We start from the raw sequence: 14,421 nt of genomic DNA on the forward strand, positions 1-14,421 counted from the left end.
TTGTGTTTTGTAAGACATGGAGACTTTAAAGCGAAGCCATATGTGCAGCTTGGGAATATGCCCTTACTCATTTATTTTGTATGAAGAATTATTAAAGGAGTATATGAAGGGGCAGACAAGAACAGTTTAAACTTCCTATAAAAGCAGCTGATGAAAAACCTGAGTCCGAATCATCTGCAATAGGAGTTAATTTCTTGAGACAAGTTGCTTGACTAAGTTTATTGAACTTGCACTAAATTGTGTGACTTTTAATTAAAAGATGATGTGTGTAATAACTTTCAGGATTTCCATAGATAATAGCAGAAATCTAAGTTTTTCTTTCAGGCTGTTTATCATCCACTTTATTTTAGCAGCATCTATGTCTATTTTTGCCCCAATGTCAGGTGTCAGACACAAAGTAGCTCGCTTCTCCTTTCTTACAAAAAGAAATAAGATACAAGAAAAAGAGGAAGAAAAAAATCTGGCTTGAACTAGTGAAAATTCAGATTTCCAGGAAGTTAAAAAAATGGAGATTGCATTCAACTATATTGTGTTAAAATCCACAGGCTTACTTTGTGGCTCCAGGAAATCTAAAGCAGCATCTGCATTAAAAAACTGTACAAGCAGAGGTTTTATAAAGAACATATTAGTCTGATGCTCACTACCAGTACTGTGCATACACTGTCAGCTCCAGTGCAGAGGTGTCAGAGTTGTAGTTGACTTAACAAATGAGATTTAGATGAAAATAACACCTATAAGTTTGTAGTTCCAGCCAAGAAGCTTCAGTTTGAGGAAAGCAGAGCAAGCATGCAATGATATTAGTTACTTCTTACTGTACAGGATCATAATTTTGCAAAAATGCAGGAAATAGTGGTTTGAAGCACTGAGTTCTAGGAAGAGAAGTCAATTGAATGCATGCTCCAGTTCTTTCTTCCTCTCCTGGAAATATGTACTTCAGTCTTTATTATTAATGGGAACAAGAAGTTGTTTTTCCCCCAGCTTATGGCCCTGAAGATTCTTTCCTGCAATTATGACTTCAGCAAACTCCTGTCTCTGGGTAATGTACTGGGATACAGTAGGTCACAGGTCTGATTTCTTCCTCATTTTACACATAATAGTAAAATTTGAATCTAATTTTAGCTTTAAAGAAGTTATTCTGATTTGGCTACTACTTTAAAAGAGTTTTCTGTTCTTTGAAGGAATGCATGTTTGGCTGAGGCCAAATAGTGAGCTATGGTAAGTCAAGGAGGCATAAGTGTGCAAAGACGATAATTCAGAGTCTTTCAGAATTTACTGTATTAAAATATTTTTAAGGAATTGTAATATTGTTAATAATAAGTGATAAAAGGAAATGGGGCAAGGAATTGTACTTGACCAGTTAAATATTCTCTTCTTTAGCTTGTAAGTTATTAGTACTTGAAGTCCAGTTTTGAACAGAGATACCTTACACCAATGAGGAATGCCTTGAACAGTGTTACTAATCTTGAGTATTTTTAACTGTTTGGGCTGAACCACTAGCCTGACAGAGGCAAGGCTACCTCAGGTCCGGGCTTCCAGCCCAGGCAGTAGTGAGACTGGGAGTGTATTGCTGGTAGGGAGTGCGCGTGCACACGTTTTGTGTATATACACATGAAATACATGTGTAAAGAGGCAGCCACCTGGGTTGACACAGGCTACTCACATGAACACAAACAGCACCAGCAGCTTTGCAGTTCAAGATGAAGGTCCGTTAGTGGGAATGTATATACATACACACAGTATGGATCCATCTGACAGCTGGTCTCAGACACGATCTGCCCAGTGGCTGGCCCCTGGATCCAAGTCACCCCTGTTGCTGGCACCTGGACATAGGAGCCCCTCAGGCTGCAGCCCTGTTTCAGTTGCTAGTACACACTGCTGTATATGAACACATGTAAACCAGGACTCCCCTGGTCCCCCAGTAATTACTCCCTTGTGTTTTTTTCTTAGACACACAAGTGTGTGCATATACAGCTGGACCTGGCCAGAACTCCCCATGTCCTTTGCTAGCAAACACCCTGTGGTTATGCCCTTAGAGGGCTGCTCCTAAGCATCTGGCAGCTGGATGGGACTCCCCTGATTTAGGCTATAGCCGATTTCTCCTGTTGTCTCACCCTTAGATGCCCATACCTGTAGCTACCTCTTCCCAGGCCACTTCACCTACTCAACAGCTAGTGCAGCTTCATCCACTGGTACACCTGCACCCATTCCAGTCACTGCCACCACAGACACATGGGCTTACACTTGGTTTCACATACTTCAGTCTCTTCAATTGCTTGCACCCATGCTAATGGACCCTCTGGCTTGTCGTTGCCTCTGGCTCAGGTGGTGGCAGCCAGATCCTCACTTGTTGGCCACCATGGACATAGGGGCCCCTATGATTTAAGGTCCCATTCCAGTTCCTGGAGACGTACTTAAGCCCCCTTACTTTGGTTTCTCTAGTTGCTGGTGCCCACAGACACATGGGTGCTCCAGCGTGTTGTGTGACTGCAGTTGCTGGCACATATACACACACCTTCACACTGAATAGAGTGCCTCACTGAGGAAAATAGTTTAAAATTAAATTTATTGAGAAAATAAAACAGACTGTGCTGATCACATACTGGGTGTGGAAGGACAGATGTACCAGCCAGCAAACTGTTTAGATGTGTCCAGCCATTTTTATCTGCTTATCTATTTCCCTGACTTGTTCTTCCTCAGGCAATAGATTCCCCCTGCTTCTCCATCACTTTGATGCCTCCCCAAACATCCCATGATAAGTGTTGTGCAACACTAAATTACTTTTCATCTGCATCCCACACCTGTACACAGAAAAAGCCCCTCAGTCTGAAAGGTGCTCTGGTGTTGACTCTTGATGGGTTTGGATGTGGGAGCTGAGGCTTGTCTGGTAGGGGTCTGACAGGGTGTCCTTTCCTCTGAGTCCTAAATCAGGATTCCTTCCTACTACTGTGTCTCTACATGTCAGGGCTGATGGTTTGTGTCATGGGCTTGGGAGAAACTAGGGCAGGGCATTACTTGCAAACACCCCTCCTCCTGTATCTCTCTGTGCTCTTTGTGGGCGTGCAGACAAGTTTTTATCACATAACCTAATGTTAATTAGTAGAAGCCTTTAACTGTTTATGTTTTATGGGCTTTTTTCTTGTATTTTAAAACAAATAAACAGTTAAGTGAATTCACGTCTTCCTCTACACTGTAGTTAAAGTTCCCTCATGACATATTTTTCTACCATTTAGTGCTAACATATTTGTGAGGGAAGAGACTGTTACACTGGAAAGAAATCAGGGCATTCAGTAAAGCCAGCCAACTTCTTTATCAAGGTTAGTTAGATGACAAGTTCTATACTACCAATTGTTTATTATTATAATTTGTTTTGAGAGAAGCAAAGGGTGTCTTAGCGTTTGCAGAAGTGCCTCGTGATTTTTCTTTTTATAAGTACGCGCTGACCTCGGCTTGATTATGTGCATCATGTCATGGATGGTAAGGATACAAAAAGTGACCTAATAAACAATTGGTGGTATAGAACAAAAATAAGTCTTGGTCAATAACTCATGGAGTTTGATGTGCTTATATTGATAAACTAATTAAACAAATCTGCCTGTGTTTCTCAAGCCTAATGTGCCCCTGTTATGATTAGTTTTATAGAAAGGAGCATTTTAACATTGAGTGAAGGTAAATGGTAAAAGAATAGTGTAGTCACGAAGCTCTAAGTGTTTCCATTTCTAGTCACAGAGTGGTTTCAAGGAAAGGAGGCTTTCTTTGCACACCTGCAGTCATTCAGTGCATAGGCCTCTTGTGGTCAATGTTGATTGCTGCTTGTCTATAGCTGAACAACAAATAATTTAGTATGGTGTAACCTTCTGTGATTTAATATTATGCTTTTTGCCAGAATTGGCACAAAGATACATCTTCTGATAGTGACAGTAATTATAGCACAGCTGTAGTTGAGGGTCTTCCAGAATTTTCCATTACAAACCCCAATAGTCAGTTTACAACTCCAATGCAAAAAATGTTTTCACTGCTTCCTGGACATACAGTGGCCGTGAGGGGGTAAAGTGAGCTAAATTGAATAACCTCCTCCCACCAAATCATACTGAGGTTTTCTTAATCTTTGAACATTGCATCATTTGTATTGTGCTTATATTGGCTACATCTTTTGAATGCTTGTAGTTGGGTGAAGGTGGATCTAATACCCTTTGCTTTTGTCCAAGACAGTCAGAAGTGCTTTTAATCAGATTTGAATAGTGTAAGCTACCACACTTCTTCAGCTGGAAGTTATATTATCTTTCATATGTGTTCAAGTAATTGATTTTGAGTTTCAGGGTGAAGTAAAATGGGCTTGTTGAATCTTTGGCTATTGCAGTTTAATCTATTTTTCCATAAGAAAGAAAGCATGACAAGTGCTCAGGTCATCAGTTGCCACAGGTCAACTTCTTAGATGATTCAATTCTTTATTTACTAGTTGTCATGGTTTAACCCTGGCTGGTAATTAAGTACCATGCAGCTGCTTGCTCAGTCCCCCTCACCCAGAGGGATGGGGAGGAGAGTTGGAAAGGAATGTAAAACTCGAGGGTTGAGATAAGAATAATTTAATAATTGAAATAGAATAACAATGAAAAAACAAGAATAACAATGGTGACAGTTAACAGTTATAATGAAAAGGGGGAGGGAAAGGATAAAATCCAGAGGGAAAGGAAGAAACACGAGGTGCACAATGCAGGTGTTCACCACCCATCGACTGATGCCCAGCCAGTCCTTGAGCAACAATATGCCAGCCCCAGCCAACCCCCCAGGTATATATACCAGGCATGGTATGGAACACCTCTGTGGCTAGTTCTGGTCAGCTGCCCTGGCTGTGTCCCCTCCCAGTTCCTTGTGCCCCTCCAGCCCTCTCACTGGCAGGGCATGAGGAACTGAAAAGTCTCATGTCAAAGCCAACACACACCACCACACTAGGTTCTAAGAAGATAATTAACCCAGCTGAAACCAGGACACTAGTTGATAACATAAAGCAGTACTTTGTGTTACTAGCCTTCATCTGACTGTATTATTAATTAGTTTCTATTAAAAGAATTACAGTAAATAAGACATTTGAGAAGCATGTGAGTGCTCCAGTGATATATTAGCTCTTCCTTCAAAGAAGAAAGTGTTCATGAAAACATACTGTCTAGGACTTAGTTATGTGGAATTTTTTAGAAATTTGATAATGATGTTTACTGTGTTTTTCTTTTCAGATAAAAAAGCTTGTTTATGTTTATCTGATGCGTTACGCAGAGGAGCAGCAAGATCTAGCATTGTTGTCCATCAGTACTTTCCAACGTGCTTTAAAAGTGAGTGACTACTAAACAATATTTCATAGAGAGTTCTGAGCTATTACCACATAATAACAATATTTCTGTAAATGTAGTCTGGTAAACTAAAGCATGTCAATATCTGCATCTGATAAAGCAATTTAAAGTTATGTCATTGAGAAACTTTTTTGTGCTGCTTCAAACCTTGTCAAGCAACTAAGCCTGTATGAAGTAAAATCATGTCACTAAAGAAAAGAAGCAGATTGGTGCTCTGAAATTCCATGCCCAACATTTAGTTTCTGTCATGCCTTTTCTCTTTCCAAGGTAGTTTATATATGTAGAAAGAAGACCCTGCTATTACCCTGGACCACTTATATTCCTTTAGTTTGTGTAAAAGATCTTTGTGTGTTAACAGAGAATTGGAACATAAGGAAGATAGTCATACCTAAACTAACATATTGCATGTGTTGCACGTTCTACATTTTATTAAAAGCACTGAAGAAATAGCATTTTGTACTGTTTCATTTCAATTTCAGATCACAATGGGGAATGGGATTAGACAACAAAGATTAGGATTGCCTTTGAAGTGTGACTGTGGAGGAAAGAAAGATTAAGTGTCTACCCTTAAATCTGACTAGTTTTTATAAGAGACGGTTGGGTTTTTCTTTTTTCTGTACTCTTGTAAGGTTGCTCTAGGTTCATAATTAACTTCTGTCATGTCACTGATGCAGACCTTGCATCTTGTTGGAAAATGCTGCAAGCAGAGCACCAGGTGTGCACCTATAGGAGCATCGCAAAACTGACTAGTGAGGTTTCTGCCCCTTTGCTTCCAGCTTTTATCTCAATGTCATGTGTGCTACCTTTACTATCTGTGACTGCCATGTAAAGCTAAAATTCAAATTACTTTGCATCCTATGTTTTTAATGAGATACATGTACAGTAAACACTTCTCATGGCATAATTTTAGTGGGAGCAAAAGGACAGGGGTTAACTCAGATGTTGTGGCTGTGAGTAGCTCAGAAGTGGTGGGTGGCAGGGAGGTAGGCTCCAAGCAAGCTGGGATTTTCAGCAGCTAAGGAAATTGCCAAGCCTGCTATGGAGGATGGGCAAATGTAATTAATTCTCTTTGTTCATATTTTTTGTAATATTTTGTTCCTGTTTTTATAAAAAAGATTATAATCCAGTTTTATATGTGGAGATTTTTTCTCCCTCTTTCTAAAATAACTTTTTAAGGTATTTTAAACTTGTGTGATTGGAGATGAGCTTTGCAAACTCTGGTAAGAACAACTTGGTTTTGCGGAACTTGTCAGACTAAGTGCTTTCACCATCCAGATACTACTCAGCAGTTGCTAAGAGGTAGGAATTTTGAGAGCTTAGGTGAACTGATCATTAAGTAATACCAGTCTGAAACCCCATGTTGGCAACTCTCAGTCCTTGGGAGAAATGTTCTTTGGGAAGTGCTCTTTTAGCAGATAGTACACTGAATTAATGCTGCTGCAATTCCAGTTTGCTAGACTTCAGAGCATTTAGCAACATTTTTCCCGTGTGTCCTGAGCCCATGATTGACAGGTGAAGTTTACAAAACAGTTCCCCCAGGCACAGATGTTTTGTGCTACTATTGGGTGCCCAAGCTAACCCTAGCATTATAAAAGGGGAGCAGGGACTGGGATGACAGAAGGGAGAGTAGGAAGTACAAGAAAGTTTACATTTAGTTTAATGTTTTGATGTACTCTCAAGAAAACTAAATTGTTACAAGGCTTCAGTTTATATATTGCAGTAAAGTGTAAAATGGAGATGTCAAGAACTTGAGTGGGAGTGTCGCAACTGAGAACCACGTTTTCATGTCACAGTTCTTATATTCAATATATAAATACATATATTAATTCAGAAACATAAAATTGTATATTATCTATAATATAAACATAAAAGATTACATATGAAAAATAATAACACTGAACTAGGTGTATTTTTCAGACTAACTGAATTCCACTTGGATTACAGAAAATGTTTCAGATCATTAAGTAAAATACTAGTCTATTTTTATCCATCATTCCCATATCTTGCTTGGGAAAGTGAATTACATTAATGTTTTCCTTTGCCAGATTTTCATGTTTCAGTGTTTTCTTTCTTACTTTCTTTTACCTTTTTGGGGTTGGTTTAAAGTTTGTGTGAAGTTTGGCAGATTTTTTTATTAGTGTGGCCTTAGATGGCAAGCCTGACTAATAGTCACATGTATGTATTTTAATGTGCGGCCACTAATTAGTGTAGCCTCTGCAGGGAATTTAATGATGCAGCTCTGCACAATCTTACTTTATTTCTCCCCTCCCATTCTTTAGGATCCTAATCAGCTAATCCGTGCAAGTGCTTTAAGAGTTTTATCCAGTATCCGTGTCCCAATTATTGTTCCCATTATGATGCTTGCTATTAAGGAAGCCTCTTCTGATTTATCTCCTTATGTAAGGAAGAATGCAGCCCATGCAATCCAAAAACTGTACAGGTAAGTGATTCTGACAAATACTGAAAAGCAATTTTAAGGTAGTTGTGGACTATGTTTGTTAAGACTACTGGAGGGGTTGGCATGTCTCAGATACATCTGATCAGTTTCTTAAAAAGTATAAATTGTGTGCAGACACTCCCATACTCAGCTGATTTGGGTGGAATTCAGGCAAGCTGCTTGCTACAGTAACAGCATAACTATGAAGAGAGATAAAAAGTAACTGATACACTATGTTTTGCTTTTAATATACTACTTATTGTCATCTATGTAGCAACTATTTTGAGATTTCTGGGTTTTGCATCTGTATCTTCATCCTGAAGGCATTTGCAGTAGTATGCTGTACAGATGACGAATAGGAACTTGTCGAAGTTTTATCTGTGCAGATCCAAATCTTCCTGTTCCCTCGTCAGAAATTGGTGCCATGGAAATGTTCTTAGGAAGTGGTGGGTACTGGTTTACACAGGTGGGGACAACAGAACCTGCACCTTTCCAAAACAGTAACTTATTCTACTACTTCCTGTTTATTTTGCCTGTGCCAAGAAGAGGAAGGTGAGAGGTGTTACGCATTCTGAATCAGGTAGCCTGAGGCTGCTGCAGTTCTGTGCTCCCTCAGACCAACCGGTAGTGGGGCTGAACATGTATTTCTAATGGGCACATACACACATACAACACACATGCACGCAGCCAGCTATACAGATCAGCACAGACAGAAAAAAGCATTCATGCAGACAAAATAAACACCAGCAGCCTTATCGTATTGCATGCTCTGGCTGATAAGGCCCATTAGTGGACCTGTATAGGTACAAAACGGATCCCCCAGTAATGATCCTAGATGCTCAGTCTTTCTAGTAACTGATCTTGGATCTCCAGTTGCTGGCACTGGCACCTACAAGCACACAATGCTTGCAACCCCACTGCACTTGCTGTTACAGATGCCTTCAGTCAGATATATAGAGGGCCCCACCCTTTCACTCAAACACTATGAATCTCACAGTAGCTGGATTAGACACTCAAGACTATGCAGTAACTGGCACATATATCCCCTTGTCTCCAGTTGTCTCCCACTGGGTAGAAAGAATGAGGGAAGAGAAACAGAGAGACTGAGATGCACAAATGGGTATCTCAGTTAACCTCCAGACCTTACAGTCCATGCAGTAGTTGATGTGGGTGTCTGGATCCTTCTGGTACCAGAGTCTCCAGTGGTCTCACTCAAGAGCCACACACGCACGTGTCCCCACTTTGGTAGCTGGCTTCCCAAACCACCTGGTCTAGCTTGATACTCTCTAGCAATCACACGCGGACATACCTGCTTGCTCCACTTGCTGGTACTGCAGTTATATGGGTCCCTGTAACCCATGGCCTGACCAGTTGCTGGAGCTTAGACCTCCGTATCACACATGCACACAGAGCAGAGACTGCTTCACCCAGGAAAACAGAATTTAATGAGAACAGAACAGGCGGTAGTCATCAGGTGCAGAGTATGGTCAAAGAAGCAGGCCAAACAGCAAAGCATTTACGTACGACCAGCTCCTTTTATGCACCTATCCCTCTATTTTCCTGTGCTTGTTTATCCCAAAATCATCTGGTTCCCTCCCTTGCCCTGTCTTTCATTTCTCCCATAGTAAGTGTTGTACAATTCCAAAATGTTCTTTTTGGCATTGCATAGTAAGTCTCATAGCCCTGTAGCTAGTAACACCCCTAAATCTGAAAGGTGGTTGGGAGAGCCTCTCTCAGTCATTATAGTTTATCTCAGGGCAGGCTTTTTTGTGTCAGCGTTCCAAGAACCTGAGCAAGGACTCCTTCGTTGTGGTGGTTTTTTTCAGATGAGCTGAGTGCTCTCATGTGATGGCCCTGGGAGTAGCTGGGTCAAGATGTTATTGGAGGTTCCCCCCTGTGTGCAGACCACCTTTTATCATGTAACCCAACAAGAGGGAATGGATTTTAATCCATTAAATTTTCTTCAGCTATTTGAATAGTTTGGGTTTTGTTAGCATCTGGTTCTAGCACGCAACAGATTTTTTTTGGCCTGAATTTTTTCTCCATACACAGAATGTCCTTTGACTTCTTGATAGTATGAAAACTATTTGGAGGAGTTCGTCAGTAGTGGTCTGTTAAGTGTCAGCAAGGCACAGCAGTATCCGAACAGCAGGCTATTCCATGGAATTTTAACTTAAATTGATGCTTCTATTTCATCTCTTCATGACAGGCAAAATTTATTTTACTAGTTCTGATTAAAGAGCTTATTAGTGATTGGTGTAAAACTGGAACATGCTGAAACCTAGCTTGATTATTGAGAGACCTTTTCTCTGTCTTTCTTCCAATCTCCAGATATGATTGCATCTATAAATAAAACTTACGGCTTTTATCTCTAGTTCATATGGTATCCTGTGCTTATATGATATTAGTGGCAAGATTTTGAAGTCATCCTTGCAAATACAATAAAAAAGTATTTTTTCACGGTGAAAAGTACAGCAGCTTAATCTGGAGTAGCTGGCCTCGCTCCCTTCTAGCTTCTATGAATTCCTGACTGGTGGTAAAATGGACATCTAGCTCACATAGCAAAGGAAAACTAATGAAACTGCAGCTCTGTGTTTAGAGGGCCTGTACGTTCTTCACAAGTTTTTGCTTCATGCAGACATCCTAGTTGTCATAATGCAAGTTTTCAAACTGCTGTAGCTGCAAATTCCGCCTTACCTGAACTAGAATAAGCTTCATGGTTTCTTGTGAGGTTGTAACTAACAGTTCTGTCCATGGTAGCAGGATTTGGGAACTGCGTGTAGAAAGCAGAAAACTTTTATTGTCGAGTTTTCATAATATACTTGTACAAATGCCCTATCTGATAGCACTGGTTTACCTCAGGATACAGGGAGAGAGTATAGTTTTCTGAATCACTTGAAGTAGCAGCAGCACTGGTAACTGGTGAAGGGGCTATCAAATGAACCTGTCCACAGGCAGGCCCAGTTGGCATGCCTTCAAATAAAAAGTCTGTAACAGGCAGTCTCAGCAGATATTTCGACAAGGGTCACAACTTGTAGCTTTGCAACTCACTGATACAGATCATGTACTGGTGGCAGGGCTGGGTTTTGGCCTATTTAATGAGCAGGTAATTTCAGAAGACTCACTCTGAAGTTGATGAAAACCAGAATTCTGGAGGAGATGGGTTTTTGATGTGAAGATCAGTCAACATCTAATTACTCAGTCTTCTGCAAGCATTTGAGTAAGAAAAAATAACAGTTTATTCTGATAGTGCCTGTATACTCTATTTACTTTCTGGTTTCCATGACTTCCTTACCTGTTTGATAGTCCTGTAGTTCAGTTAGTGCTCCAGTCAGACTTCTGAATGCAGGTTCAGTACTCCAGTCTTCCTTGCATTTAGTGTCATGGTGTTTGAATGGATGTCTGACCTAAAGAACTTGTTCATTAGTGGTTCATCAATTCTAAGAGCAGGAAGCTTACATATCAAACAAAAGATTTCAGGCATAGTATGGACGATACAATCAACCAGGTATATTGGAGAAATTTTATCATTGAAAGTGTCAGACCTCTTGCTTATTTCACATAGAGTGCATTTCAAAGCTATTAGTATCTTCTGTCTAACAGTAGAAAATGCTGCCATGTACTTGCACCCGCTTGCAACAAGATTTGGAAAAGGGCTTTTTAAGTCCCATCAGTAGTATTAACAGATTCCATACTATTACTAGTAGATACCATAGTGGGAGCTTATCACTCTGAGCTCTTTAGCCTGTTCATTTATTTTCTCTCCAAGAATGCTGCCTTCCTTATCTAAAACATCAGAAAAGAGGAGTGGGAGGAATCAAAAGCCTTACTGAAGATTTTCTTGATCATATAACAAAATTGGCATTTTTCAAAGTTTCTGAGTAATAAATACTCACTACTTTCTCTCTTTTTCAAAACTGGTATAAAATTTAATTTGAAATAAGTCCTATTAGAAAGACTTTTTGCTTTTCCTGTGAAGGTTTTGGTCCTTAGCAGAAGATCCAGTAAATCTATTTTGACAAAAATAGAAGTTGAAACAAAATGTGATTGTGGAAGTACTTTTGGAACACTGATGTTGCTTTGCTGCTGCTGGTGGCTTCTAATGAAGTCTTGATATCCATTTAGTATGTTCTAGTATTGCTAGGAATTAGAGCCTTAGTGACGTGGTGTGCAGATAGATACTCACTTTGTGAATCTATAGCTGGAAAGGATACACTGTGCATTAGGGCAGTTCATCACTCAGCATTAAAACTGAAACTTATTAATGGCCAAATACTTCCTTACCTGTAATTGTATCCACACTGAAGTGGCTTTTCAAATGCATAGGGCTACACATCTGTATGGATCTTTGCACCTACTATACTACACTTCTGTATTTTCTTCTGCCTTGGCTCTGAATTATTCCATGCCTCTTAGATCCATGATGGAGAAGCAGCTGGAATGAAAAATTGGTCCTTTACTTACCTAAGAAGCAAGTTTTACAATAATGTGTACCTTCTGGTAATTTTTTCTCTGCTTTTTTGAATGTGAAAATTACGAGACAAAGATTTTTGTTTGCAACCATTTGTTTTTCCTTTGTTTTCCCTATTTATATAGGACTTCAAGTAGTCTTTTTCATCAGCTTGCACACCAACTTTGTGTAGGTACACTTGAATACAGTGTCCAAGTTTTTGAGTTCCCATACTTCTGACTAAAATTAGTGAAGTTAACAAAGTGTTTTACTTGAAGCATTATATTGATAATTAGATAATAAAGGTATGATTAGTTCTGCTTTGGCCTAATGTTCATTCGCTGCTGAATTCATTCATGCTGAAATTCCTTTCTACAAAAGCATGAGATCCTTGTGACTTAACATCTGAAGCTCAGTCAAATTCTCCCTAATGGGCTGGCCTGTCTTAATGTTTCTTAAATTGTAAAATTTTTATGAGTTTAGGTATTAATATTCTTATGGAACACACATAAGTGGTATAATATAAAGATAATCTTTATTATTTAATTTTATACTCATTCAATTCAGTTCTGTGTTCCATTATTAATTTTACTTTCAGTCAAGTTCTTTTATAAGCAGTTCTTTGGAATACTTGATTTTTTCTAGAAGTGGTTTTGTCAATGTACTTGGTTCCCAGCTTGCGTCTAAAGGTCAACAAACCTAACTTCTTTTGATTTTGGATATGTCTGACCAAACGAGTAAAAATAATTTTTATTTTTCCTTTTAGTCTTGATCCAGAGCAAAAGGACATGTTAATTGAAGTGATAGAAAAGCTGTTGAAGGATAGAAGTACGGTAAGAAACAATATGCTATTACATATGTATATAATTTTTAGAGTTTACTCCTGAGGCTGTCATTCAGCAGTACATCATACACTTTCCTGACCATTTCTGATGTGATTTTATGTTTTTAGATGGAATTATCATTGTGTATTTGTGCTTTATGCTATGACTGTAATAGTGACCATCTCCTTTAATGGCTTCTATTTTTACTTGCATCATGGGTATTCTTAATCTGGTTTTGTTAGCATGGTTTATGTATGCTTCTTTAAACTTAATTTTGATAAAGTTATACAAATACATGAATTGCTGTACAGTTATCTATGTATAAATACTTTTACATTGGGAAGTCAGCTAGGTACACCAATTCGTTTGCGGTACTGTAAGAGTAAGTTACTTCTGTATGATGCACAGTATGCCTGTTGGTGTCAGCCTGCCCTGTAGTGTGTACATGTGTTAAACAATGGTAATTGCTGTGCACTTGTTTGTTCTTGCAAATATCCTCACTTGCAATCTGTTAAATAAAACCAATGTCCTTGGACAATTTCTGTAAATTTAACACTTGTATTTTGGCTCCCCTATATAGATACGAATTTTCTGTATGAACTCCTGGGTGTCTCACAATGGTCACGCACCTTATTTTTATTCCTGTACCCTACAAATAAGTTTCCCAAGTCTAAGCCAGAAGGGTAATGAAGCAAAGAGTGAAAGACAGAATTAAAATACAAAACAGAGTTTTGTAACTTAAAACACTCTTGTATTATTCTTTTTCAGATTACTACTTTAGGGAATGTAATCTTTTTGAGTAAATGGAAGTATTTCTAGGTACCAAATACTGTGTTGCTTCCTCTCCTGTTTGCCAAGTGTTTTTGTAACACACAGGAGTGTGTTGTCTGTTGTTCTAATACAGCCCAGGTGTTCAGGACATAAATGGTACTGTTCTCTAAAACACATCTTGGAACTTCCACTGAAGGGTTACTGAAGGAGAAGTCAGGGCTTAATACCTCAGCAGACAGTAAATCAGTCAGTTAGTTCCCTGACTGCATCCAGGCTTAACCTGTACTCATTTGTCAGAGGCCTTTGTGCTTCTGTGGAGTTGCCCCTCCCCACTGTTTTTTTGTGTATTTTCTTTTCGTGGTTCATGCTCTTGGTGTGCATGTAGTCTGTGAATGTGAGATTAGATTCTTTATACCTGTGGAGGCATAGAGGCATGAGAAGCCATCTCTGTTTCTTTTTATTGCTCATGTCAGGAAAATAAAATACTGGAGTTCTCACTCTGTTTCTGAGTCCTTATTGCTTATGGTAAATGGCAGGTTATCCAACAACTAGTCATTTACAACTTACTTTTAAGAAAATGTTAAAGGAAGAAAGTAC

The 14,421-nt window shown here is 39.2% G+C and overlaps 1 protein-coding gene across 7 annotated transcripts in view; it reads left to right on the forward strand.

Annotated features, from left to right (window-relative positions):
- The window catches only part of AP3B1 (adaptor related protein complex 3 subunit beta 1), a 161,685-nt gene that overhangs the window by 21,066 nt on the left and 126,198 nt on the right, over window positions 1–14,421 (forward strand). For all 7 annotated transcript variants that reach the window (XM_055698838.1, XM_055698836.1, XM_055698839.1 and 4 more), the window contains exons 4-6: window positions 5,229–5,324; window positions 7,622–7,782; window positions 12,996–13,062. In XM_055698838.1, the coding sequence (XP_055554813.1) occupies window positions 5,229–5,324; window positions 7,622–7,782; window positions 12,996–13,062 (324 nt within the window). The remainder of the gene's footprint in view (window positions 1–5,228; window positions 5,325–7,621; window positions 7,783–12,995; window positions 13,063–14,421) is intronic.

This window comes from Falco cherrug, chromosome Z (assembly GCF_023634085.1).
Source record: "Falco cherrug isolate bFalChe1 chromosome Z, bFalChe1.pri, whole genome shotgun sequence".
Classification (NCBI taxonomy): Eukaryota; Metazoa; Chordata; class Aves; order Falconiformes; family Falconidae; genus Falco; species Falco cherrug.